Source organism: Musca domestica, unplaced genomic scaffold (genome assembly GCF_030504385.1).
Source record: "Musca domestica strain aabys unplaced genomic scaffold, Musca_domestica.polishedcontigs.V.1.1 2, whole genome shotgun sequence".
Classification (NCBI taxonomy): Eukaryota; Metazoa; Arthropoda; class Insecta; order Diptera; family Muscidae; genus Musca; species Musca domestica.
In genome coordinates, this window is record NW_026712249.1 from 9,528,752 (window position 1) to 9,554,605 (window position 25,854).

At 36.9% G+C, this 25,854-nt stretch overlaps 1 protein-coding gene across 1 annotated transcript; it reads right to left on the reverse strand.

Moving 5' to 3' along the window:
• Window positions 1–5,135: 5,135 nt before the first annotated feature.
• On the reverse strand, window positions 5,136–25,413 carry LOC131802180 (protein tweety-like). The gene is given in 8 exon segments (XM_059121782.1): window positions 5,136–6,695; window positions 8,922–9,759; window positions 9,895–10,064; window positions 10,122–10,885; window positions 10,944–11,251; window positions 11,322–11,499; window positions 12,550–12,952; window positions 24,756–25,413. Coding segments are annotated over 7 exon segments (2,865 nt in total). The 5' UTR covers window positions 12,688–12,952; window positions 24,756–25,413; the 3' UTR covers window positions 5,136–6,226.
• Window positions 25,414–25,854: the final 441 nt, after the last annotated feature.

The following is a 25,854-nucleotide window of genomic DNA, read 5'->3' on the forward strand; positions in this document are numbered from 1 at the left end:
AATGTTCTGAAACGGATTTGGTCCAAAGAGACCTAGGGTCTAAATAAGTTATTTCGGCTAGGCACATTTTGACTGATATATACCCTCTCTAGCCATACATAAACAAAAAAATATCTAAATATCCCTGTAATTTTCATTCACTGTCGCTTTAACATCGAAAAAGAGTAAAGGAGCAGGTTCGTTAAAACTTTTACTAAAAATCTTCTTCAAATTAAATTAGCACGACAACTCTGATCATTGCATTTCTTCAGTTTATTTTGTGTTCTTATTTAAATCGGTTGTTGCATACTTCGTGCGTGGTTATGGTGGTTATATAATTCTCAATTTCAGTGTGTTAAATTAAGAACTGCACTGCTATTAGGCGGTTTAATATGTTTATTGCAAATAAAACAATAAATTTTAAACATTAACATTATTGGAATGCAGTTAATTTAAGTTAAATTGTTAATAACTTTAACAAGGAGTTTCGCTTTTGTTTTTTAATTTTTATGTGCTTTTATAATTGTGTGTATCCATTAGAACACTCTCACGGGAGAGTTAATGTGGTTTTTTGCTCCATTACTTTTCAAAAGAAGAGTAGGTATCCTCTTTATATTGTACTGAGTGCAACAAAGACAGTGCGAGAGGGAGAGAAACAACAAAGGGAGGCTTTGTCGAGCGCAATTTTTTTTGGAATTGTCTAGTTAACTACCGTCTCCATTTGATCGGGCTTCCGTTTTATTTTGCAGTGACACCATTAGAGATGCAAATACAAAAAATATCCGCATTTTTTATAGAAACTCCAGGGTTGTATATTTAAAAAAAATAATATATGGATTAAGGTTGTGTATTAAATGGAAATAGGCATAAAAGCATAAATGCAAAGTGGACGATAATCTTGGGCACGCCCTTATTCGGTTCTTTATCTATGATAGAGGGTAGAAAAAATCAACAAAACTCTTCAAAATACAGGACATTTATAAACAAATAAGCAAATAAAATAATGCTGTACAATCCTGCACAAATGTTACATTTGGCCTTGTCCCATATTTACGCTTTTTGTCGTGCTGATAAGATAATTTCACACGAAAATTGTGGTCCATTTGACACGCTAAATATAATCTCATGATAATCCAAAATGCTAGACCCCTGTCTTGTTCCAAACTCTCTCCTCATGCAAAATTCCGTTTCATTTGGTTTTCAATTGTGACCTGTAGGGCGGCTTCAAAATCAGGAAAATTGTTTTTTTATACCCTCCACAATACTATGGAGGGTATATTAACTTTGTCATTCCGTTTGTAACTCCTCGAAATACTCATATCAGACCCAACAAAGTATATATATTCTTGATCAGCGTAAAATTCTAAGACGATTTAGCGATGTCCGTCTGTCTGTCTGTGTGTCTCTCTGTCTGTTGTAATCACGCTATCATTCGAACAAATTGAGACAGGTGGCAAAAATGTTGTACACATGTTTATTTTGCCAGTAGGGTCATATCAGGTCCACGTTTTCATATAGCCTCCATATAACGGTACCTCCCGATATTCGGTATTTTCATGATTTTAGCGACATTATTCACCAGAATTGTTTCAAATTTGGTATTTGAAGTTCGTACTGGATACTACAGCCTATGACAGAAAATTGTCTGTGCAGGTCCCCTTCTCCATATAGCCACCATATAACGGCACCTCCCAATATTCGGTATTTTGATGATTTTAGCCTCATTATTCACTGGAATAGTTTCAAATGACGTTTTTAGAGTTCGTTATGGGAACTAGAGTGTGTTAAAGAAAATTGTCTATGCATGGGTATGTATGTAGATCTTCGTATAGGCCCCATATATCAGTACCTCCCTATATCCGGTATTTTGACGATTTTAGGTACAATACTCACCGAAATTCTTTCAGATGTCGTATTTAGAGTTCTTAATGGATGCTACAGCCTATGGATGCTACAGCCCACCTCCCTATATTCAGTATTTTAATGATTTTAGCGACATTACTCGCTGGAATTCTTAAAATTTTGTATTTAAAGTTCGTAATGAATACTACAGCCTATGACAAGGCTATAGCGGGTCCACGTCTTCGTATAGCCCTAATACAACGGTACCTCCCAATATTCGGTATTTTAATGATTTTAACCATATTTTTACCGGCATTGTGTTGTACCGCCCAAGACTATTAATTCTTATGAATAATTTGATTTGTGTCACATTTTTCACCGGATTTAAATGACATTTGGTGTTTGGAGTTTAAAATGGACACTACCTCAAATGAAAATTGCATTATTGTACAATTATTATCAATTCAATTCATGCATTTTTAAAAATCAAGTCAAAATAGCTAAAATACTAAATATCGATATTGGCTCGATGTCAGGTGAGGTCAGGTAATTTTTTTTCCGATATTTCAACCATTATTTGTGATCATTGAATTGACTTTACTTTTCTCGCTGATCACCACATTCTGCTTTCTGTTCTCCTTCGAGTCTAATATTCAAAATGTGGTTATCAGCGAGAAAAGTAAATTCAATCACCTGATGTTGATCATAAATTATATTATTTATATTTTGCCCTCTCTAAATCGTCTGCTACAGCAAATAAATATGCTGCATCTTTAAAGATTCCAATCTTAGCCTTAAGGGCATATTTTATCTTCCTTTTTTTTTAAACATTTTGTTTTCACACGAACAATGTGACGCCATTCAATAAAAATGTCATCAAATTTTTGGGTTATTTCAAATGACATTTATCAAAATAGTTCGAAATATGTATTTTTATGAAGTTCGTACCACTGTGATTTACTCAATTCTCGCTTGAGTCAAAATATTAAAGAGCTATAACTAAATTGTTGTTTCTAAATGGCAATTTTTAATCTAACCCATTAATTAACTCGCAATTCCCCACATTTTTCAATATTGTTTGTATCATAAAAAAGAGGAAAGCTTTTCCTTTTTTCTTGGGTTGGGATCCATCTAAAAAAATATTTATGTATGTTTGTATGTATGCGTGTATGCTGTTAATGTATGCATTGTAATGTAATGTTTCTTGTTTTGTTTCGATATTTGTTTTAATAATTTTTGTTAAATTTATGATTTGTACACGTCCTTGTATGACCAAGGATATTTTTTTTTTCAATAATTATTATAAATAAATATTATCTACAAACATATTACAAATAGGTCCGATCAATGATTCGATCAGATGATGATAATCTGCTGCTGATTTTGAAAAAAAAATTTTATCAGCCTGTAACTGGTAAATGTCTCAAATTGTGATAAATTAATTTAATTAGTTTTGTATTGTTCGGGTGTTTTTGTTTTTTACTAATGTACATGAGAAGGATGATTCTACAGACTCTTTTTCACATATCAATGTAAGAATTTTTGAAGACATTTAAGGAATCATAAGGATTATTTATAAGCCATTTGAAAATGCCATGAATTTATATAGAAATATCTATTTCAAATATAACGACTTTCGTAAGAAATCATAAAAATACAATTTCTAACGTAAGAAATTTCAATAAAGAACCGGATTGTAGTATTAGAAAGTTTGCCTGAAAGCAGTTGCAAAAAAAACTTGTGAAAAATACTCAATTCGTAGAGGGAGGATGTGTGAAATATGTTAAAAGCTCTTACGTACTGAACAGGGACATCTGGATTTATAGCAGTCCACTTCTAGTCGGTTCAAACATGAACAAGTACTAACTGAACCGATTTTCACAAAAAATGTAAAACACTTGCTTATGGGCTAAATTCCGTCGGAAGTGCCAAAATTCAGTCCATTTGGACTGATCGGATAAATATATAGCTATAGCTATTTCTGAACCGATGTTGTTTCTAGGATGAATTCAGTCGGAACTGACAAAATATAGGTCATTTGGACTAATAATATTAATTTCGTGTGCTTTAAACCTGATATAGGATAAAGAAATATATATGGGAGCTATATCCAAATATGATCCGATCTCGATAAAATTTGAAAAAAAGGTATTTTTGAGCTCCATAAGTTATCTGGTACAAAATTGAGCTCCATAAGTTATCTGGTACGATTTTCTCCAAATTTGACGTACTGAATTCGATCGGATGTGCCAACATTCAAGTCATTTGGACTAATATTGGCCATATGGGGCACAATTAACCCGAAATCGGTTGAATATATATATGAAAGCTATATCCAAATCTGAACCAATCTTGACTAAATTTCAGGTACTTATTTCTGAGCTGTATCTGATATCTGGTACCAAAGATCATTGTTGTGGAGTGCATATTACGCCTGTGAGGGACTTAAAACCCCAAACATATATATGGGAGCTATAGTTTTATCTGAACTGATTTTCTCCAAATTTGATATACTTGCTTCTAGACGGAATTCGATCGGGTGTGCAAAAATTCAGGTCATTTGGACTGATATTGGGTATTTGGTGCACAATTAACCCGAAATCGGTTGAAGATATGTATGGGAGCTATATCTAAATTTGAACCGATTCTCACCAATTTCAATGGGGCTTGTTCTTGGAAAATGTCATCTAAATCGGATAATAAATGCGATTTGCATTTTGTTCACTAAAATACATTGAAAGATGAACGGACGAACAGGCGGACAGATATCTATTAATCGACTCAGAAAATGATTCTATGAAAATCTTCAAAAGTAGCTATGGGCCTATCTCGCTTTCTTCTCCATGTTACAAACAAATGCCCAAAGACATAATACCCTACCCTGGTGTAGGGTATAAAAACAGACCCTCCTTTACGATAGCCTAAATATTTGTAACTCCTTCAACCAACGACTTCATTGTTTTCCAGACGGAAAAAATAAACTTCACTATAACGGTATCTATACGTCGATACGTCGATAATCAGGCGGACCTGAAAACACTCAAATCACGCACCATCAAATCTGACATCGATGGTCTGGCTGACTTGAAAGCACTCAAATCGCGCACCATCAAATATCTGACAGTTTTGAAGCGTAGAGCACAGGATATGTTTAAAGGGCTAAGTACATAAGAAGCTTGAAGTCATGGCTAGGCATATTTTGTGACAATTCACAAAGGGATTACAGAGCCGCACTAAAATCCAGCCCTCGATCCATTATAATTTGACATTAATATGCCTAGCCATGACTTCAAGCTTCTTATGTACTTAGCCCTTAAGTCCTTGATTCCTGTTCCTGTGTTGGATTCCTGGCCATCGCAACATATAGGGTAATGATACAGCGAATCTAATAACAAGCTGCAGATCCGAGTCAGTCGATATGTAAATTACTCGGTGAGGATAGTGGGGCCCTACATCTTTAGAATGATATAGAAACATTATTCCGGGAAAGTCCTGGCTAAATGAGAAGGGATGCAATATCTTGAAGACAATTTGGCCAACACTTTCTTGGAAGAGAACAAATTCCCTTAAAGATATTACAGTTAACTGCAAGATGGCGATCTCACCGACTACGGCAGGCTCTATCAGTTCACTGCAAGATGGCGATCTCACCGACTGCGGCAGGCTCTATCAGAAAGAGGAGGAGCCTGAAAATGTCCTACATTTTCTCTGACACTGGCCAATGCTCTCCGGAGTAAGGCTCAGGCTTATGGAAGAACAAATTTGCAACAATTAGTCTTCCAACTCCGATTCCACTGACTAGAAGATTAAAGTGGCTAAAACCTTAACATTGATATGTGAAAATGTTGTAGATATATAGTCTTTTGGATCTTTTACTTTTGCAAAGAAAAAGAACGCTCATCATAAGATCATGGCTATGCAAATGAAGGTTGAGATGAAGATGATTGTTTAGGTCCCCAGCCCGTCAAATAGTGGCATTGTGTGTGTGTGTGCGTGTTTGTTGATGTAGAACTAGAAGCAGAGAGCAACTCTTAACGAGTCACATTTCTCTTTTCTTCGCCTATAGTTCAATGGAATAACTATTTCCACAGGATAACTGATATTGTGTTGAGAGTTTGTGTGTGTGTCTGTATTTATTTATGGGTAGATTCCTCTTCTCTTTTATATTATTGCTACAAAAAATCCTTGGGTTTTTCTTATTTCATTATCTATAAACTACAAAAAATGTTACCACAACTTTCTGTTTTTGTTTCTTTGCTTTTTTTGGTTTCCTAGGGGAATGGGTTCCTTTCTCTCTCTCTCCCTCTCTTTCTCTTTCGGCTGTCAACATCAAGAGCGCCCTCTACATTCAACGATCACCCATTGCATGATTGACATAACATTTCTTTTGATTCGTTCACTCTGCTTAAAGTTCCGTTACGGCATAATTCGAATCATCATTCATTGCAGGTGGTGGCGGAGGCGGGGGTAAATCATCTTCATCGTTCATATGTTGTGCTGGATTATTCTTGTTTGTGCTGTTGTTATTGTGATGCATTATATTGTTCGTCTTGGGTCCACTATCCTCTGGTGTGTCCAGAGGCGGCGGTGGTGGCAGTGATGCATCGTTGTTCATTTGACGATTAGTATCGGACACATTTGTCGTGGTATTAGTATTGGTGGTATTTGTTGAGGCGCCACTGGATGTATCAATGACGCCACCACCCATGTTCAGGGTATTACCACCATTCTGATGGCTATAGGGTTTGGGCATATTGCCACCATTGTTGTCCGTGTTCTCTGGCGGAGGTGGTGGCGAATTGGGTGTACCAACTCGTGGTGGTGGTATAGCCTTCATTTGTGGGGGTAATTTCATGGGTGGTCTTTGTAGAGTTCTGCAAAGGAAGAATAGAGAATTGGGAGATTAAATAGGGCTTTAGTCGGATTTGTAAGAGAAGACACAAAGCCGCAGGCAGAATAGGATTTCCTTTAGGAAAACTTCTATTCAGCCTGCGTGGATAGAGTTTCCTTTAGGAAAACTCCTATTCAGCCTGGCTGGATAGAGTTTCCTTTAGGAAAACTTCTATTCAGCCTGGCTGGATAGAGTTCCTTTAGGAGAACTTCTATTCAGCCTGGCCGAATAGAGTTTCCTTTAGGAGAACTTCTATTCAGCCTAGCCGAATACAATTTCCTTTAGGAGAACTTCTATTCAGCCTGGCTGGATAGAGCTTCCTTCAGGAAAACTTCTATTCAGCCTGGCTGGATAGAGTTTCCTTTAGGAAAACTTCTATTCAGCCTGGCTGGATAGAGTTTCCTTTAGGAAAACTTCTATTCAGCCTGGCTGGATAGAGTTTCCTTTAGGAAAACTTCTATTAAGCCTGGCTGGATAGAGTTTCCTTTAGGAAAACTTCTATTCAGCCTGGATGGATAGAGTTTCCTTTAGGAAAACTTCTATTCAGCCTGGCTGGATAGAGTTTCCTTTAGGAAAACTTCTATTAAGCCTGGCTGGATAGAGTTTCCTTTAGGAAAACTTCTATTCAGCCTGGCTGGATAGAGTTTCCTTTAGGAAAACTTCTATTCAGCCTGGCTGGATAGAGTTTCCTTTAGGAAAACTTCTATTCAGCCTGGCTGGATAGAGTTTCCTTTAGGAAAACTTCTATTCAGCCTGGCTGGATAGAGTTTCCTTTAGGAAAACTTCTATTCAGCCTGGCTGGATAGAGTTTCCTTTAGGAAAACTTCTATTCAGCCTGGCTGGATAGAGTTTCCTTTAGGAAAACTTCTATTCAGCCTGGCTGGATAGAGTTTCCTTTAGGAAAACTTCTATTCAGCCTGGCTGGATAGAGTTTCCTTTAGGAAAACTTCTATTCAGCCTGGCTGGATAGAGTTTCCTTTAGGAAAACTTCTATTCAGCCTGGCTGGATAGAGTTTCCTTTAGGAAAACTTCTATTCAGCCTGGCTGGATAGAGTTTCCTTTAGGAAAACTTCTATTCAGCCTGGCTGGATAGAGTTTCCTTTAGGAAAACTTCTATTCAGCCTGGCTGGATAGAGTTTCCTTTAGGAAAACTTCTATTCAGCCTGGCTGGATAGAGTTTCCTTTAGGAAAACTTCTATTCAGCCTGGCTGGATAGAGTTTCCTTTAGGAAAACTTCTATTCAGCCTGGCTGGATAGAGTTTCCTTTAGGAAAACTTCTATTCAGCCTGGCTGGATAGAGTTTCCTTTAGGAAAACTTCTATTCAGCCTGGCTGGATAGAGTTTCCTTAGGAAAACTTCTATTCAGCCTGGCTGGATAGAGTTTCCTTTAGGAAAACTTCTATTCAGCCTGGCTGGATAGAGTTTCCTTTAGGAAAACTTCTATTCAGCCTGGCTGGATAGAGTTTCCTTTAGGAAAACTTCTATTAAGCCTGGCTGGATAGAGTTTCCTTAGGAAAACTTCTATTCAGCCTGGCTGGATAGAGTTTCCTTTAGGAAAACTTCTATTCAGCCTGGCTGGATAGAGTTTCCTTTAGGAAAACTTCTATTCAGCCTGGCTGGATAGAGTTTCCTTTAGGAAAACTTCTATTCAGCCTGGCTGGATAGAGTTTCCTTTAGGAAAACTTCTATTCAGCCTGGCTGGATAGAGTTTCCTTTAGGAAAACTTCTATTCAGCCTGGCTGGATAGAGTTTCCTTTAGGAAAACTTCTATTCAGCCTGGCTGGATAGAGTTTCCTTTAGGAAAACTTCTATTCAGCCTGGCTGGATAGAGTTTCCTTTAGGAAAACTTCTATTCAGCCTGGCTGGATAGAGTTTCCTTTAGGAAAACTTCTATTCAGCCTGGCTGGATAGAGTTTCCTTTAGGAAAACTTCTATTCAGCCTGGCTGGATAGAGTTTCCTTTAGGAAAACTTCTATTCAGCCTGGCTGGATAGAGTTTCCTTTAGGAAAACTTCTATTCAGCCTGGCTGGATAGAGTTTCCTTTAGGAAAACTTCTATTCAGCCTGGCTGGATAGAGTTTCCTTTAGGAAAACTTCTATTCAGCCTGGCTGGATAGAGTTTCCTTTAGGAAAACTTCTATTCAGCCTGGCTGGATAGAGTTTCTCTTAGGAAAACTTATTCTTAGCTACAACAAAATTCCCTAACTTACTTGGAATAGTTCTGCTGCTGTTGTTGTCGTTGCTTTTCGTATATCGACTCCACACTGGGTGGATCTGCATCTTTGGGTATTTCTGGCAGTGGACAATTCAAAATCGATGGCTTATATTTGGGATCAAATTTACCACCCTGTCTCAGAGTTGAACACTTATATATGCCCTTCTCACGATCATATATAGCCGTATCCATTGCCTCGGATCGCGAGGGATCACGCATGCCATCTTGTGGCGATTTCACACTGATCGACTGATGATGTGATGTTGGTGGCATTCGCCCGCCACCCTGTTGCTGTGACATGCCATGATGCCCGGGGATCTGAGGATGGCCGGCATTACTTTGTTGCGAATTCTGACGACGCATTGTGGCCAAATTTGAGACATAGATGGAACCCTGGCTAACAGCAACTAATGGCTGGTAAATGGAATGAGGATTTGCCTGGCCGCCATTCTGAGACATTTGACCCATATGCGGTGGTATCTGTTGATATATTTGACTCTGCTGTCCATGTGGTCCGGCCGCCACCAAATGATGTTGTCCATGAGCCGCTGTGGAATAGGTGCCATACTGTTGCTGCTGTTGTTGATGATAGATGGCGTGCTGATGCTGGGCAGCGGCCACGGCTGCGGCAGCTTCGTGTGAGTGAGGATGTGGATGAGGATGGTGACAATAGATTGGTTGGGGAGCCATCTGGGATTGTTGCTGCTGCTGAAACGTCGCCTGTTGACTTCGGTTGGGATCGCTACAGACTGATGATGATTTTCAGTAAAAATCATTTGCTTCCAAAGTTTTGCATTGTTTGCTTAAAGTTGCATATTTACCGTTATTTGGGCCTAAAAGAAAAACGAAAGAAAAGAGAGGAAAATAAGCAAATTGCTCGCCAAACACACAGACGGAAGACTATAGCCAAGGAGAAGTGCAGAGAGAGATACAGGAGAGTTAGAGACAGAGAGGCCATTCCAACTTACCAGTCAGGTGTGTGGGGCTATGATTGTGCGACGGCAAACGACCCAGCGTATGCGTGCCCATAGCCCTCATATTCTGCTGCATGTGCACGTGAGCCATCATCTCGTGCTGCTGACGCTTCGATGGGTGCTGCAGGGTGTGCGAGCCACTGATCACCGGTGGACTAAAGTGCCTGTAAAGAGATTGCAACCAGAATTTAAATAAAATCACTCTCATTTATTGCGCTCACCCATTGTGGTTCCTGGGCAGGGTACGGGAAGCATTCAACATTTGTTGATGATTCTGCGGGGCAGGGTGGGAAATATACGATGGTTCATCCACTTGAGCATAGTCATTGCGTTTCCTTATATAGATCCATGTGTGTGAATCGACCCAAACCATGATGGTGAGCAAAATGGCAGCAATAAAGCTGGCAATGAGCATTAGGACAAGTCCGAGGAGGCCACCCTCGCACAGACCCCTTGAGGCGGCCAGGAAGTTGTGATGCACAGTTTTACAATCCACCAAGGCAGTCAGTTGGGTCAGCAGACGTTCGCTGCTATTCAAATCGGCATTAACTGCTCCCAATTTCGGCTGTAATCCCGAGGATTTGAATAACACCAATGAGATTTTCATTACCGTGGCCATGGCACTGCGAGCATTGTTTAGGGAATTTTGTGATTCCCTGAGACGTTGGGTAAAGGGATTGGTGTGTCCGGGTTCACATTGGGTATAGTGCAGCAAAACATTGGTGGGAAGATCACGGGGTGCCACTGAGACCAAAAAGTCCGCTGGGCTAATGCAAAGATCACCCACAGCCACCGATGAAGACAAATACAGGCCAGACATTAGCCAGGAGCCGGTGACAGCCAATAGACCGCAGACACTGAACAAAATCAAAGCACAGCGGGAGTGGCGGGCCACTCCCACCAATAGCACGGCACACAAGACCAAAAGCAAAGCCAGGGTGGCCACTGTTCCGGGCCATCGTATCAATTCCATTTTATCACCCTCCTAAAAGAGCAAGAAATATAAATTTCTGTTCATATCTTCTTCCCTACTTCCTACTTACCGAAAGAAATTTCGTCATTGTAACACTTGTCAATGGCCTCCGTATATCACTGGCCGCATTGGTTGCCAGTGTGACATTACCTTGCACAATATTCAACGATACAAAGAGTATAGAGAGAGCTGTAGAATTTGTCACCGGTTGATCGAAAATATCGGCCAGCTCCACCAGCTGAGGTCGGATGCGATTTTTCAAAGTATTTTCCAAAATCAATGTTTGATTTCGTACCGTTGTGACCAATGTGTCCACCTTACGTCCAGCAGTTAAAACTTCCAATAAACCATTGTGTAAATCATCATTTCCATATAAACCTGAGAGAGAGGGATAGAGAGAGAGAAGTTCGTAAGTAACTCTTCAAGAGATGGCTGAAACATCACTTACCCAATCCAATGGCAGCACAACACATAACCGTCACAATGGAGAGTGCCACCTTGAGACTGGTAATCGAATGGGCAGGTCTGGGTTTGCGATCGCAACATCTTGTCATTAAATACAGCAGGAGACCCAACAGTGAAACGATGAGCAGGGCAGCTGGCACAGAGCCCAAAATTCCCAGGCTCTGGAAATATAAAAATTATTAATTTTTCTTCAGAGAAACACATAGGTCCCTAGAAGTTTTCCCAAGAATTCCCTGGATTGGACTGGATTGAAGTTACCGTACAGGAAACCCCATCTAGCCGGGCTGACTTGAAGCCTTCTTATAGAAGTTTTCATCGAGAGCCTCATTTACCAAGGCTAAATTGAAGTTTTCTGTTTAGGAAGTCTCTTTACGGAAAGCCCTCTTCAGCCGGCCTGAATTGAAGATTTCCTATTAAAACCACCATTCAGCCGGCCTGAATTTAAGTTTTCTCATGGCAAAGGTATTTTCGAGCTCTATAAGATACATTCTTCGAATTCGGTGTACTTGCTTCTAGTCCGTATTCAATCGGATGTGACAAAAATTCAGGTCATTAGTTCTGATATTGGCCATTTGGTGCTCAATTGACCCGAAATCGGCCGAAGATATATATGGGAGCTATATCCAAATCTGAACCGATCTTTATGAAATTTGGCAGAACTATTTCTGGACTGTATCTTGTACCAAAGATCATCTCTGTGGAATGCATATTACACTTGTGAGGGACTTTAAACCCCAAATCGGATGAAACATATATATGGGAGTTATAGCTATATCTGAACAGATTTTCTCCAAATTTGATGTGCTTCTAGACTGAATTCGGCGAGATGAACCAAAATGTAGGTCTTTTGAACCTTTACTGGCCATTTGGTGCACAATTAACCCGAAATCGGTTGGAGGTATATGGAAGCTATATCTAAATCTGATCCGATTATCACCAATTTCAATAGGGTTCGTCCTTGGGCCAAAGAAATATTATTTGGAAAATTTCATCTTTTTCGGATAATAAATGCGACCTGCATTTTATTTATCGATAGACAGAGGGACGCACGGACGGACTGACATGCATAAATCGATTAAAAAATGATTCTATGAAGATCCTCAAAAGTAACTATGGGTCTATCTCGCTTCCTTCTCCATGTTACAAACAAATACACAAAGACATAATACTCTTGCCACTATGAGGGGTAGGGTAGGGTATAAAAAACTCACCTCCAAGTAGATTTCATCATTTGGCCGAAATGTGCTGTTAATTTTATGGAATGTTATGTTGTAGTGGGGCAGGGCATGCAGCAGTTTGGCAATAACCGGCACCTTATATTGATCCGTATACTCATGATAGTCACCCATTGTGTGAGATTTTGCTTCTGTGTGTGTGTGTGTGTGTGAGTTCGTGTGTGATCGTCTAGTGGCAGTGACAGGTGCTGAGGGGTGGTGGTGGTTCAGAACTTCTAATGGCAGTGACTGGTGCTGTGGAGGGCGGTGGTGCTTCTTCCGGTCTTATGGCTGCTGGTGTGGTGTCTTGGCTGTGCGCTGAGCCTCTCTTAAGATAAACCAGAACGTATGGAGTGTTCATTCACTTCTGTTTGCCGCAAACCAATACTGTGTCCAAAAGCTATAAAAAGAAAAAGAAATAGGCAATCAATCGATTATTTACTAATGTGTGGTTCGGCTTTTTTTTTTTTTTTTTGAGGAGAATTAATCTTTTAATGGCAAATAAATTTGAGTTCTTTTTTTTTTTTTTTTTTTTTTTTTTTTTTTTTTTTTGAGAAAATATTGGCCTCTTGACTCTAACACTGCCAAGATAAGTGTCAATGATCCCGAAATAAAGCGAAAACAACAAATCAACTGACTAGTATTACAACAACAGTAACAACAATAACAAAACACACAAATAAAAGAAGGCGAGGCAAAATATTCACGAACTTCAGTTGTTACTCTGGATAATGTTGCCGTTGTTGTTGTTGGTTTTATCCTCTTTAGGAATTCCTTTTTTGTTGGATTTGACCGCATGTCGTGGCGGCCCGACTGCCACCACAAACCAAATGAGAGCCAATAAACAGAACGACCAAAGAACGAGTGGCGGTGGTTTGCTCAGAAAATATAAACACTCACATTTAAGCAAATATACAGACAGACAGACAGACACACACACATACTTATACAAAGTAGTACACAGTTAAGTTCTTTTGCTGTTTCTTCTTCTTCTACTGCTGCTGCTGCTCTTTGGGTATCCTCTTTGGTACATTATTGCCACTGCTGCATTTCATCATTGCTACAATAAAGAGGACAACAGACCGACTGTCAGACAAAAGTCGTCAAATAAACAGACGACATACATTTGCACATGAAAGAGCCTCTTAAAAATGCGAGCAAACACACACACCCTGCCACTCACATCCTTTATCCTTACTTTTAAAACACAATTTGTTTTACATTCATTCATCTAAAAATACACACTTGCATAGAGGCATGCACACATATGTCACACTCGTCAAAAATAGAGAGAGAGCGAGCGAGACGCAAAGGCACTTATGTAAGTGTGTACGACACACATTATCTCACAAACATTTAGTATATCACCGTTAGCTGTTATCCCCATGCCTTTCTAGGCTAAATTGTGTTTTTGTTGGTCCCATTCTTCTTCTTCTTCTTCTTCTTCTTCTTAATTGTTGTTGTTGTTGGTGATGTCCGTCGTCGTCGTCGACATCATCATTGTTCGACGTCTTTAACATCTTAAACATTTGTCAGCATGAGAGTCGTTGATACCGTTATCTGTCATCGTAATCGTTTCAACAAATTAGAAAATGTCGACCATTTGATACCCTACAAATCAAAGTGTTGTGTTTATAGCCTCAGCCTTATGTTTAGAGATGGTATTTATTTGATCAGGCAAAAAAATTAACACATTTCCCATACTCGCCCGAAAATTGAAGAGAACATAGGAGATATGGCGACCCTATTACTATTTTTTAAAAAATAAATTTAATTGGGCAAAAAATATAAATCACGGTTACAAGGATCTCATTGACTTATATGCTGATTGTAATTAGTCGCGTACACGAGCATCCACTGGAGTCGCTGTCCAAAAAAGCCATCATTCAAGGGAAAACAAAAATGCTATTTTTATACCCTCAGCCATATGGCTAGAGAGGGTATATATCATTTGATACGGCCAAAACGTTCCCTCTCGAAATAATGGTTTTAGACCCTAGATCTGTTTGGGCCAAATCCGTTTGAGGACATTTGGAGTCTGGTGATGTCCGTCCGTCCATCAGGCTGTCTGGCTGGTGCGCAAGATAAATCTCGAAGAGAGTATCCGATTTCATCCAAACTTGGTACATCGTAATATTATGGTCAAAGTTAGATCGAGTTCAATCCTCTCCTTCTTTAACCTCCCACACAAAATGTCAACATTTTCTAAGAAAATGTACAGAATGAGAAAAAATAATCCGATTTTGCAACAACATTGCATATTTTAATATTTGCATCAGTGCTAGGTTAGGTGTGAAAATGTGCAATATCGGTACACTCCATCAAGTACTTCCCCAACAATGGGTCAACATTTTAATAATTGTAACTCTTATAAAATGTGAAATAAGAGTCCGATTGTCTTCGAATTACATATATCGGAATATTTTTATTAATCCAAGGTCTGGTGTGAAGAGGGTATATATCAGTCCACTCCTACTGGTACCTCCACCACAAAGGGTCAACATTTTTAATATCCATGAAGCTTATAAAACACGAAATTAACATCCGATTCAATTCAGGTAAGTCTCAATATTTCTATCAACGCAAGATCTGTTATGAATATGGTAGAGATCGGACCATTTCTTCTGGTACCTCCCCCACAATGGGTCTAAATTTCGAATAACAAAAACGTTTCCCATTCACATAGTCGCTTTTTCACTATCTAAATATATATGATCTAGGATCAAGGCCCAGACGAAACGGATGAATCTGGAATCTTGAAATTTTGCACAAGAGCCAGTTTTGGTGCATAGGCGTGGTTTTTTTGAAATTCGTACTAAAAGGGTACGAAAAGTACTAAAATATACTATCGGACTGGAAAGTTAGTATGATCTATGAAGTCTTGTTTGGAAAACTTTTTTTTGGGAAATTCGTACTAAAAAAGTGCGAAAAGTGCTAAAATGTACTCTGTATTTGACAAACAGAATGAGTTAGAATTCTGAAATTTCGAATGAAAGTCACTGATGGTGTGCAGGATAGATGCGAAGTTAAAAGTTACGAAAAGTTATTAAATGGTACTAAACTTCTACAATTTTGCCATTTGGTGTTATTTCAACGGATAGAGCTAAAAACTTAAAATTTGGTATGAGAATCAAGGTTGGAATGTAAGTTTGATGTATGAAAATGTGTATTAAGTGTGCGAACTGTACAAAATGGATGTAGTAACATTTTGGAACAGTTTGGTTTACAGTTGGTTGGAATGTGATAAAGAGGTGGTTTTGGAAATGGATACTACAAGTGCACTAAAAGTACAAAATAGCAGAGTATTTGTTACAAATCTGAAATTTGATATTAATTGAAATTTGATAATAATTGTACAAAAAGTGCTAAATGGATGAGATAAAATTCTGAAATTTAATATTTAGACTCTGCTGATGGTATCTGTGTTTTTGTACAAAAATATTTAAATGGTTCGAAATTTGGTATTGGGTGAAGCGATAGGGCTGGAATCCCCAAATTTGATATTGGAGTCTCTGTTGGTATCTGGAATTAAGACATAGAAATGGTTTTGGAAATGTGTCCTATATTTGTACGAAAAGTACTAAATGGTATAAAATTTGGTATTGGGTGAAGCGATAGGGCTGGAATCCTCAAATTTGATATTGGGGTCTATGTTGGTATGTGGAATTGAGATTTGGCAATTTTTTGGAAATGCGTGATTCAGGGCGGGTTTTGGCAGGGTGTATTATAATTGTACTACATTTTATATTGGGTGAAAAAATTAAACTGGAATTCTGAAATGTGATATAGATGTCACTTTGGTATCTGTGGTTGAAATATAGAAGTGGTTTCGGAAATGTGTACCATATCTGTTCGAAAAGTACTAAAGTTGGTATTGGGTGAAACGGATGATGCTGGAATTCTCGAATTTTATTTGTTCATATCTGGAATTGAGACGTGGAGCTGATTTTGAAAATATGTGCTATATTTGTAAGAAAAATACTAAATTTAGTATTGGATGAAGGGATAGGACTGAAATCCAGAAATTTGATATTGACGTCTCTATTGGTATGTGGAATTGAGATACTGAGCTGGTTTTGCAAAAGTGTACCATAATTGTACGAAAAATACTAAACGGTACTAAATTTGTGTAAAGGTATAGGCTAGAATCCAGAAATTTGATGGCACTGTGGTTAAGAAAAAGAGGTGGTTTTGGAAATTCGTACTATTTACGGACGAAAAGTACAAAATGCCACAAATATGTGCCTTTTGATGTTGGGGTAAAGATATCGAGGTCTCTGTTGGTGTCTTAGATGAGGTTTGGGCATGCATAGTATAAGTGATCGATAAGTGTGGTAATAAATTCGGGATTAGGTCTTAGGATAGAGCTGGAATTCTGAAATTTGATTTGGAGACGACTGTTGGTATATAGTTTTGAGAATGTGTACTTTAATTTATTTATTTATTTGTATTTGCATGTATACAAAGTACTAACTAGTACTATATTTACCGTAGAACTTGAATCCTGAAATTTGATTTGAGGTCACTGTTAGTTCATAGAAAAACAGTGAAAAGACGTTGAAATAGTTTTGGTCCGGAATAATTGGATGTTGAACGATTGTACAAGGGCTCTTCTGAAGATGTTGGTGCAAAAAGTAATAATTTTTCGCTTATCCTTTTCGGAAAAAAACTTGAATTGGATTAAGTGTTATTGTTACGTGCTGAGAATAGTGTATAAAATTTTGTTAAAAAATTGAAAAAATGTGAATTTTTAAACAAATCTAAATCTTCATAGGCTGTAGTAACTGTTCCGAACTTTATATACGAAATTTGAAACCATTCCGGTGAATAATGTAACAAAAATCAAACACCGAATATCTGTGATACCGTTTTATGAGGCTGTACTAAAGCGAGGACATATTTAAACAATTCGCTTCTAGGGGGTGAAGTACACAAAAGGACCCCTTGAGTGGATTTTAATACAATTCCATTGAAAATTTTGTCTGAAATCACAAAAATACCGAATATCGGGGGGTACCGTTAAATGGGGGCTATACGATATCATGAACCTATACAGACAATTCTCTTTCAGGGGGTAAAGTACTCACAAAGAACACCTTGTGTCGAATTTCAGACAATTCCGTTGAAATATGTTGCTACAATCATTAAAATACCGAATATCGGAGGGTACCGTTATATGGGTGCTATAGGATATCTATATAGCCTACCTTCGAACTTGACCTACCTACAGACAAAAGACTGATCTGTGCAAAATTTTAGTTTCCTATCTTTATTCGTTTTGAGTCTAGCATGATTTGACAGACGGTCGGACGAACAGGGCTAAATGGTCTTAGAATTTTACTCTAAACAAGAATATATATCCTTTGTTATGTCTAAAATTATTATTCCGATGAATTACAAACGGAATGACAAACTTAATATATACTCCATACTATGTATGGTGGAGGGTATAAAAACAAATAAAAAGGCATAGGCCGGACCGAACTTTAAATACATTTTACAATGGTATATACCAAGGACAGGCAAAGGATGAATGTATGTGTGTTCACCAACATATATCAGCGTTACCTAAAATTCGACGTACTCAGTCGACGTTTATTGGTAATAAAACTTTATATTCAAGCTATGTCAAATGAATGTCTCAATTTTTAAGAACAACTATATGATCCCTTCAATTCTGTACCTTAAAATGCATGCATATTTCTAATATTATCCGACTTTACTAATTGTTCGAAAAAGGCAACTTATTGCACCCTCTACCCTAATCAGAGAATGATATAAATTGTAATCCTTCGTTCGTTTTGTTGTTGTTCAAACTAACCTAGAGTGCATGAAAAATTTGTCATAAATTTCATTCCGTCATGAAAAAAGGACATACAAACACACCTCGTCCGCATGGCAGGCGGGGTGCTATGTAGGTGGTGCACCGACCAGCTTAGACGAAACGAATCATTTGGTCACACAACAAACACAATGGTCGGACGCAAAGCGCAAATATACTTGAATGTTGTTTTTGCATGGACCTCAAATTGAATAACATTAACGAGGACATGTGGGCTTGTCAGAGTATTCGTGTGTGTGTGTCTATGTATTGTTGTTTGTCTCTTCACCATTGTTGTTGTCGCTTCAGCGGTTCAGTAAATGCTTGCAAAAGGTAAATATAGAAACGGAACTCCTTTGCAAACAACATGAAAAGCAAAAACAAAAAAAAAAAGAAGAAAAAACAAACGGAAACAATTGTCAATTGTACTCATCATAATTGCATTAGTTTGTGCGCACAGAGTCCTGTTTTTCTCTCCCACTCTGTCTCCTTTGGTTTTATTTTGCTCATAACTTCTACCATTGCTCTCATGTGGTTCTTTCATATTGTGTATGTCTCTCTCTCCACTCTCGCTGTGAACATGTGTATCTCTGCTCTTTACATCTGCTTCCTGTCTGTATCAAGAGATAAAATAGTTTATGTTCCTCTCTCCTAGTTGGAGAAAAACGGAAGTAAAATAAGTAACAGTGTTACCATTCCTTTGTTATTTGTTTAACTGTGGAACACAATTCGGGAGTAATGTAAACAGGAAATGCTTTGTCAAAAGCCGAACATTTACGAGTGTAGTACAATAACAATTTATTTTGCCCGATGGTTAAAGTCGAAATATTGGTCAGTTTTTATTTTGTTTCATCGTAAGCCGTTGAGGTTTACATTTAGCTTTCTAAGGAAAAAATTTTCTTTTGTTATAAACTATTTGATATTAAATTGTGAAATAGATTTTCAAACGAAATAGTTCCAATTAAAATACAAGTGGAATTGTATTTCAGTGGAAACTTCTGACCACGGTACAATTAAATCAAGATAACCACATTTCAAATAATAATAATAATAGCCAACGCTAAATTTTTCTTTAATTTATCTACATTTTAGTTATGTAATATCCTTTAATATTTAAAACAATGAGAAATCGTACCGGGTTAAATAAATTTTGATATTCAGAAAAATAGATCACAGGGTCTGGCAAACACACTGCCCTTCTAAAGGGTGTTTTTTAAGCTAGATAGAACTTTAAATTGTAAAAAGTAACACAAAAAATTAAATTTGGATGAAACTTTTTTTTATTTGTTCTCTGACAAATCATCATGAATAGACTCACGCTCGAACAACGCTACGAAATTATCCAAATTTACTTTGAAAATCAGGCTCTAGAGCAGTTGGGAAATGACCCGTTGTTTTATCGCAAAATTGTGTTGAGCGATGAGGCGCATTTTTGGCTTAACGGGTTTGTTAATAAGCAAAATTGCCGCATATGAAGTGAGACCAATCCACAAGAGACCCTACATACTCCATTACATCCAGAAAAATGCACCGTATGGAGCGGTTTTCACACTGGTGGCATCATCGGACCTTATTTCTTCAAAAATGAGGCCGGAGCTTGCGTTACGGTCAATGGAGATCGTTAACGCACCATGATCAATGATTTTTTGTTAACAAATATGGATGACATTGATCCGGAGACAGGATGGTTTCAACAGGATGGCGCAACGTCGACTTATTGAAATCAAAAATTTGGTGATAAGTTGATTTCGAGAAGTGGACCTGTCAATTGGCCTCCAAGGTCGTGCGATTTGACACCTCTCGATTATTTCCTGTTAGGCTACGTAAAGTCACTGGTTTATGCTGATAAACCAGCAAAAATTGACGCCTTGGAGACCAGCATTGTTCGTAACAGCAGTGCTCGAAAAAGTGGCCACAAATTGGACGTCAAGAATGCACTTCGTCAAGAACAGCCGCGGTGTCCATGTGCCCGAAATCATTTTCAATGTTATTGTCATGTATTGATCTTTCGAATAAAAAAAAAATTGATTAAAATTTAATTTTTTGTGTTATTTTTTACAATTTCAAGTTCTATCGGGCTTAAAAAACACCTTTAGTTACAGACCAAACTCTTTCTGAAAATATCATTTTTAACGCGATAATATAATAGCAAAAAAATGGAGACTTTAATCTTTTTATTACAAAAATCCTAAAGTCTAATTGTACCCACTAGAGTACCACATGATTTTGTTGTGAGTCCAGCCTGTGTATCTAAAGGTATCAAAGTCACCAGGTGGCTTTTCTTAAAACGACAATGTATTTCCACATTTCAATTATGGACCAAAATAAAACTAAGTCAACTCAAAATCTTTTTTTACGTCTTATGCAAGAAAAAATCCTCTTATATATTCTCACATTTATACTTAGCAGATATGCCACAACCATCATCATCCTTACAGCAACAACACATGCAAGAGTCAAAAAAGAAAAATCAGTACCTATGTCAATACGTGTCTATAATACTAATACTTGTCTAAGTATAACAAACCTTGAAACCATGGTACAATAAGGAGGTAGAACAGCTTCATAAAACTACAGAAATACAGCCCATAGGCTATGCCCGCTTCCTGTCAGACTCATTCAAAATTATATACCACAAGTTGTTTTCATTTTTTTTTTTTCATATTTTTCATCATTTTTTAAAATGCGAAAAATGAGTGAAACGCCTGGTATACTCTCAAAAATATGATCCAAACTGTCCAATCTTTCAATTTCATGGCTAAACTGGTTAATAGCTTCAATGCGCGTCTCGCAATTTACACGCCTTCCAATCATTGATTTTGAAAATATTCTGTTTTTATTTTTCAAAACAATAAATACACACAAAATTGGAGCCGGGCACACTTAGAAAAAAATTGTAATCAGCTGGTAGCTTTACCTTACCTTTTTATTGTACTATGCTTGAAACTGTCTTCGAGTAGATTTCAATAATACATGAGTTTTAATGTCAGAATACAAAAGAGGACTTTATTCTGGTATAAAAGGCATTAATTTTGACTTCGTTCAATTTCGGCCTATAATTTAAGGTTGTTCACACCGATGTCCAGCCGGCGACTTATGTTAGAAAAGAGACCTTCAGATTCCAATGCTACTACATATTACCATAAAAGATAAATTGTCTAATCAAATAAGTTAAGTCACCTATCAACAAACAACTTGTTAGGCCCACAATGGTATCTGCTCTTCCCGTGTGGTAATATTTTAATTTACTAGAATATTTCAAAAAAATGCTTTTATACTTTCCACAATAGTATTAAGAGTATATTAATTTTATAAAACCTCGCAGTAAGCCCCTCACAGACTTCTGTGGAAATCACTTTGGCTTTCGAATGAAATGAAATAGGTCTTAAAATTGTTTTCTTATTTGCATTTAAGGTCCGTTGAACTCTTGGTATTGAAGTTGGTATTTTCTGTAATTTACCTTGTCATGTTTCACTGTCTAGAAAACAGGCTCCCATCTCTGACACAATGAGATGATGTCAGATGAATAATTTTCAAACATCCTTCTTAATTCTACCATGAAGTTCCGAATAAAATAAAGTCCGAACAATATTCCATTCATATTTTGTAGTTTTCTCCACGGTGCAAAAAAAACGTAAAAACGTAGAGCTTCCAGCTGTCTGCATTTTTTTTTAAAGTGTGTGTTATTGTTTTGAAAAAATAAAAATAAAATATTTTCAAAATCAATGATTGGAAGAAGCATACATTGCAATGCAGAAAAGATGTTACAGTTTGGCCATGGAATTGAAAAATTTTAAATAACATTTTTGAAAGAAATCCAGAAATTCATTTGACTCATTTGAAAAATGAGGAAAATTATAATATAAATAAAAACAACTTGTTGCATAAATATTTATGATCAATTCAAAATACGACTCCAGTACAGAGTTGCATTTTTTCTAGTTCCTTTGAAGTTGAACAAATATCTTTTTGACCCATGTTTTGCACGAGATTGTGGATTTTTTAAAAGATTTTTCAGAAATTTGTTAAGGATTCTTGGATTTTATTGAACAACGTTTTTTTCAAGCACTCTTTCCAAGGATCTGTTTTATTAAATCGAGGATATAAAAAAATAACAAGTTTGGTTAATGAGTCCCCAATTTTTCAAAAGATTCGTGGGTGTTTAACAAGATTTTTCAAAAAACTTGTGGATTTTTTAAGGATTTGTGGATTTTATTGAATAACTTTTTTTCAAGCACTATTTCCAAGGATATGTTTGTATTAATTCGAGGATATAAAAAATAAGCCTTGATGGATTTTTAAAATAAAAAAATAAATTTTCAAATGAAAGATTTGTGGATTTTTAAAAAAATCCTTTGATTTTTTAAAGATTTTTTTCAAGGATTTGTGGATTTTTTAAAGGACTTTTTTTCCAAGAATTCACAGATTTTTAAAAAACTTTTATCAAGTACTCAGATTTTTAATTTTTTCTTTTCAAATATTCGCAGATTTTTATTGTTTTTTTTTTTAATATTTGCAAATTTTTAAGAATTTTTATCAAAGACTCGTAAATTTTTAGACATTATTTAAAGGATTCGTGCATTTTTAAAAATTTTTTCAAAGATTCGTGAATTTTTAAGAATTCTTTCAAGAATTTGTGGATTTTCAAGAATTCGTTCAAGGCTTCGTGGATTTTAAAGAATTCTTTCAAAGATTCGCGGATTTCAAAGAATTATTTCAAGAATTCGTGGATTTTTAAAAGAAAAACAGTTATTTTATTTTTTTAAGAGTTATGTTTTCGAAGTATTCGTGGAGTTTTCAAACAGTTATTTTATTTTTTTACAGTTTACAGTATTTTATTTTTTTAAGAATTCTAATTTAAAAGAATTCTCAAAATAATTTTAATGACGATCATGCCAACAATTGAGGTTATTTTAATTTATTTCTAAAGACTTCTTTATATTTGGGAATTTTAAGCAAATGTCAGGGAAAAACAGCCATGACTGTTGATTTTTCTTAAGATTTTTCCACAACATTAAGGAATTTTCAAAGTTTTTAGTATTTGTGGAACCGTAGTCGTGGAATTTTTAAATTAATTTTTGTAAGTATATTCCGAGGTTTTTCATTCACCATCACATTTTTTCGGCCATTAACGGGATTTTTAAATACTTTCATTCGGTTAATTTAGTGGGAATCACAGATGGTCCATCTCTCTTGGGGAGTATATCCCAGACAAAAAACAAGGGAACTGATGAGGAATGGTGTCTCTTTCCGAGACCTAGGTTTTCCCTGTCTTAGCCCCTGGTAACATTACCATATCTCTTCACTAATAAACAAACGTTGTTTTTATATAAACAATAATAATGGGATTAATCCTGACTATTTTGTAACAACAACATACTACGGTATCCCGAACAAATATGCCAACACAGTTTTGCATCTTAGAAACGTAAAATTCGGAAAATAATTAAAAAAAAAAATAGGAAGAGCTTCAAAAGTATATTTAGACTAAGAGAAGTTAAAAGGATCAAATCAAATGTATAAAAGGCATCTAATTTTTCCAAACGTAATCCTCCTGATTCTACCAACTTCGATTTGAATTAAAATTCGGCAAATTTCAACATCCCTTTACATGTTTTGAAACCTCATTTACATGCAAACTTAAAATTAGGATATTTTTTTAGTAATATTTACAAATACACAAACCATGTTGTGTATTTGAGAGAACGACAACAAGAAAACGAACAAATGTGAGAAACAATTGATGTTTGAGTACTTTGCAGACTACCTCACACCGCATACCGATGGTGGGTAGTTTTAGTTTTATGTTAGTCCTTCGGGGAATCAAAAACACTCTCCCAAAAAGAGGCTAACAAAAAGGGAAGAGAAGTCTCAACATTTGGGATTTCTGTTGACCTGGCATCTCTGCGCCAGAGTTACTTCAAAAGACGAAAGTATCAAACCACCAACATCGAAACTGTAGAGATGTATAAACTATTGCAACTTAAGAACTGCAAGGACATCATGCATGGAGGATGGCTGGATGGAAGATAATGAAGATGATGGGTGGTAGCTGTGATGGTGGTAGTGGCGGCGGCGACGGTGAAGGTGGTGTGATTAAAATCCTCTGTTCTTTTTTTGCTTTAGTTGTAATGAGACCAGCCAGACCAGGAACAATTTTTTTTTGGCAAAAAATTTGGGTGTGGGGAGACCAAAGAAAGGAAATACTCAAAAGGAAGTTAACTAAGGAGCTGAGGGGGCGAGGGGATTGTATATGGGAAAAAATAACAAAGTATGTGATATGACGATGAAAAGTTTTGCTGCAGACAGGGAGTGACTACTATGCTTAATTCTATTAAAATAATTGAAAAATAGTACGAAAGTCTCACACACACACACGTACACACATAAACACAAGTTTTGTTGTATCCTTTTTTCCTGGCTCTGCTATTGTTCAAATGTAGCTGCTGATTTGTTCCATTTCGCTGAGCTAATGTATGTAGATTTTCCTTTGAGTGGGATGGAGTAGCTAGCTCAATGGCTTGCTTGCTTGCTTGCTGGTTGGTTGGCTAAGTGGGTGCCTCTAGCTGTAAGGCGAATTCGTATCTGTGGCACACATATATCCGCGGTTTTGCACTATTAATTCATGGCGTTTTCCTTTGCACTGTTTTAGGATTTTCTTTTCACATTAGTTATGTATGTATCATAGCATTTTTCAATTACAATACGAATTGGAAAATTTTTCTTCATTTTTTAATGGGCACGTCTCGGTTACACGGTTTTCATGTTTTCACAAATCGCCAACATTTCAATGATAATTGATCTTTTTTTTCTAAATTTCATTTTGAAAAAAGGTCGATTTTGATTCACAATTTGTCTTCTGATTGGAAATATTTCGAATTATTCCAATTTTTCTTTTGGTCGCAAAAACACACACAAATGGACACACACTTAGAATTTCTTGTCTGCGGTTTGAATTTTTACTATCACACGGCGAGGACGACCGTAAAACAGAACTTTACATTTTGAGCAGCGAACAAAGTATGAAAATTTTTCTATTTAACCCGGTCACACCCTCAATATACAGGATAAAATACAGGATTCGATTATGCGTACGAATACACACAAAAAGCAGAAACCACACACACACACACTCACACACACCCCGACGAGTAAAGGAAGAAGAGCATAAAAAGGTAAGCAAACTGTGAGTGCAGAGTGTGTGTCTGTGTGTCAGCCTGGCCACTGTTGTGTCACCAGTGTATCCTCTATCCTTCGTTGATTGTTATGCTGCCACACAATTGTATGCTTCTGTACAAATTACTATTCTCCCACACTCTCTGGCTCTTGTGTGTTCCTGTTGCTAACACACGTTCTCATATCCATGTTCCATTAATTTTACTCTCCTCTCTCTCTCTCTCTCTCTCTCTCACATGATTGCTATGTTCAGGGGTGCTCAAGAAAAAATACCTCTTTTCAGTCAAATTTCTCTTTGCTTATTT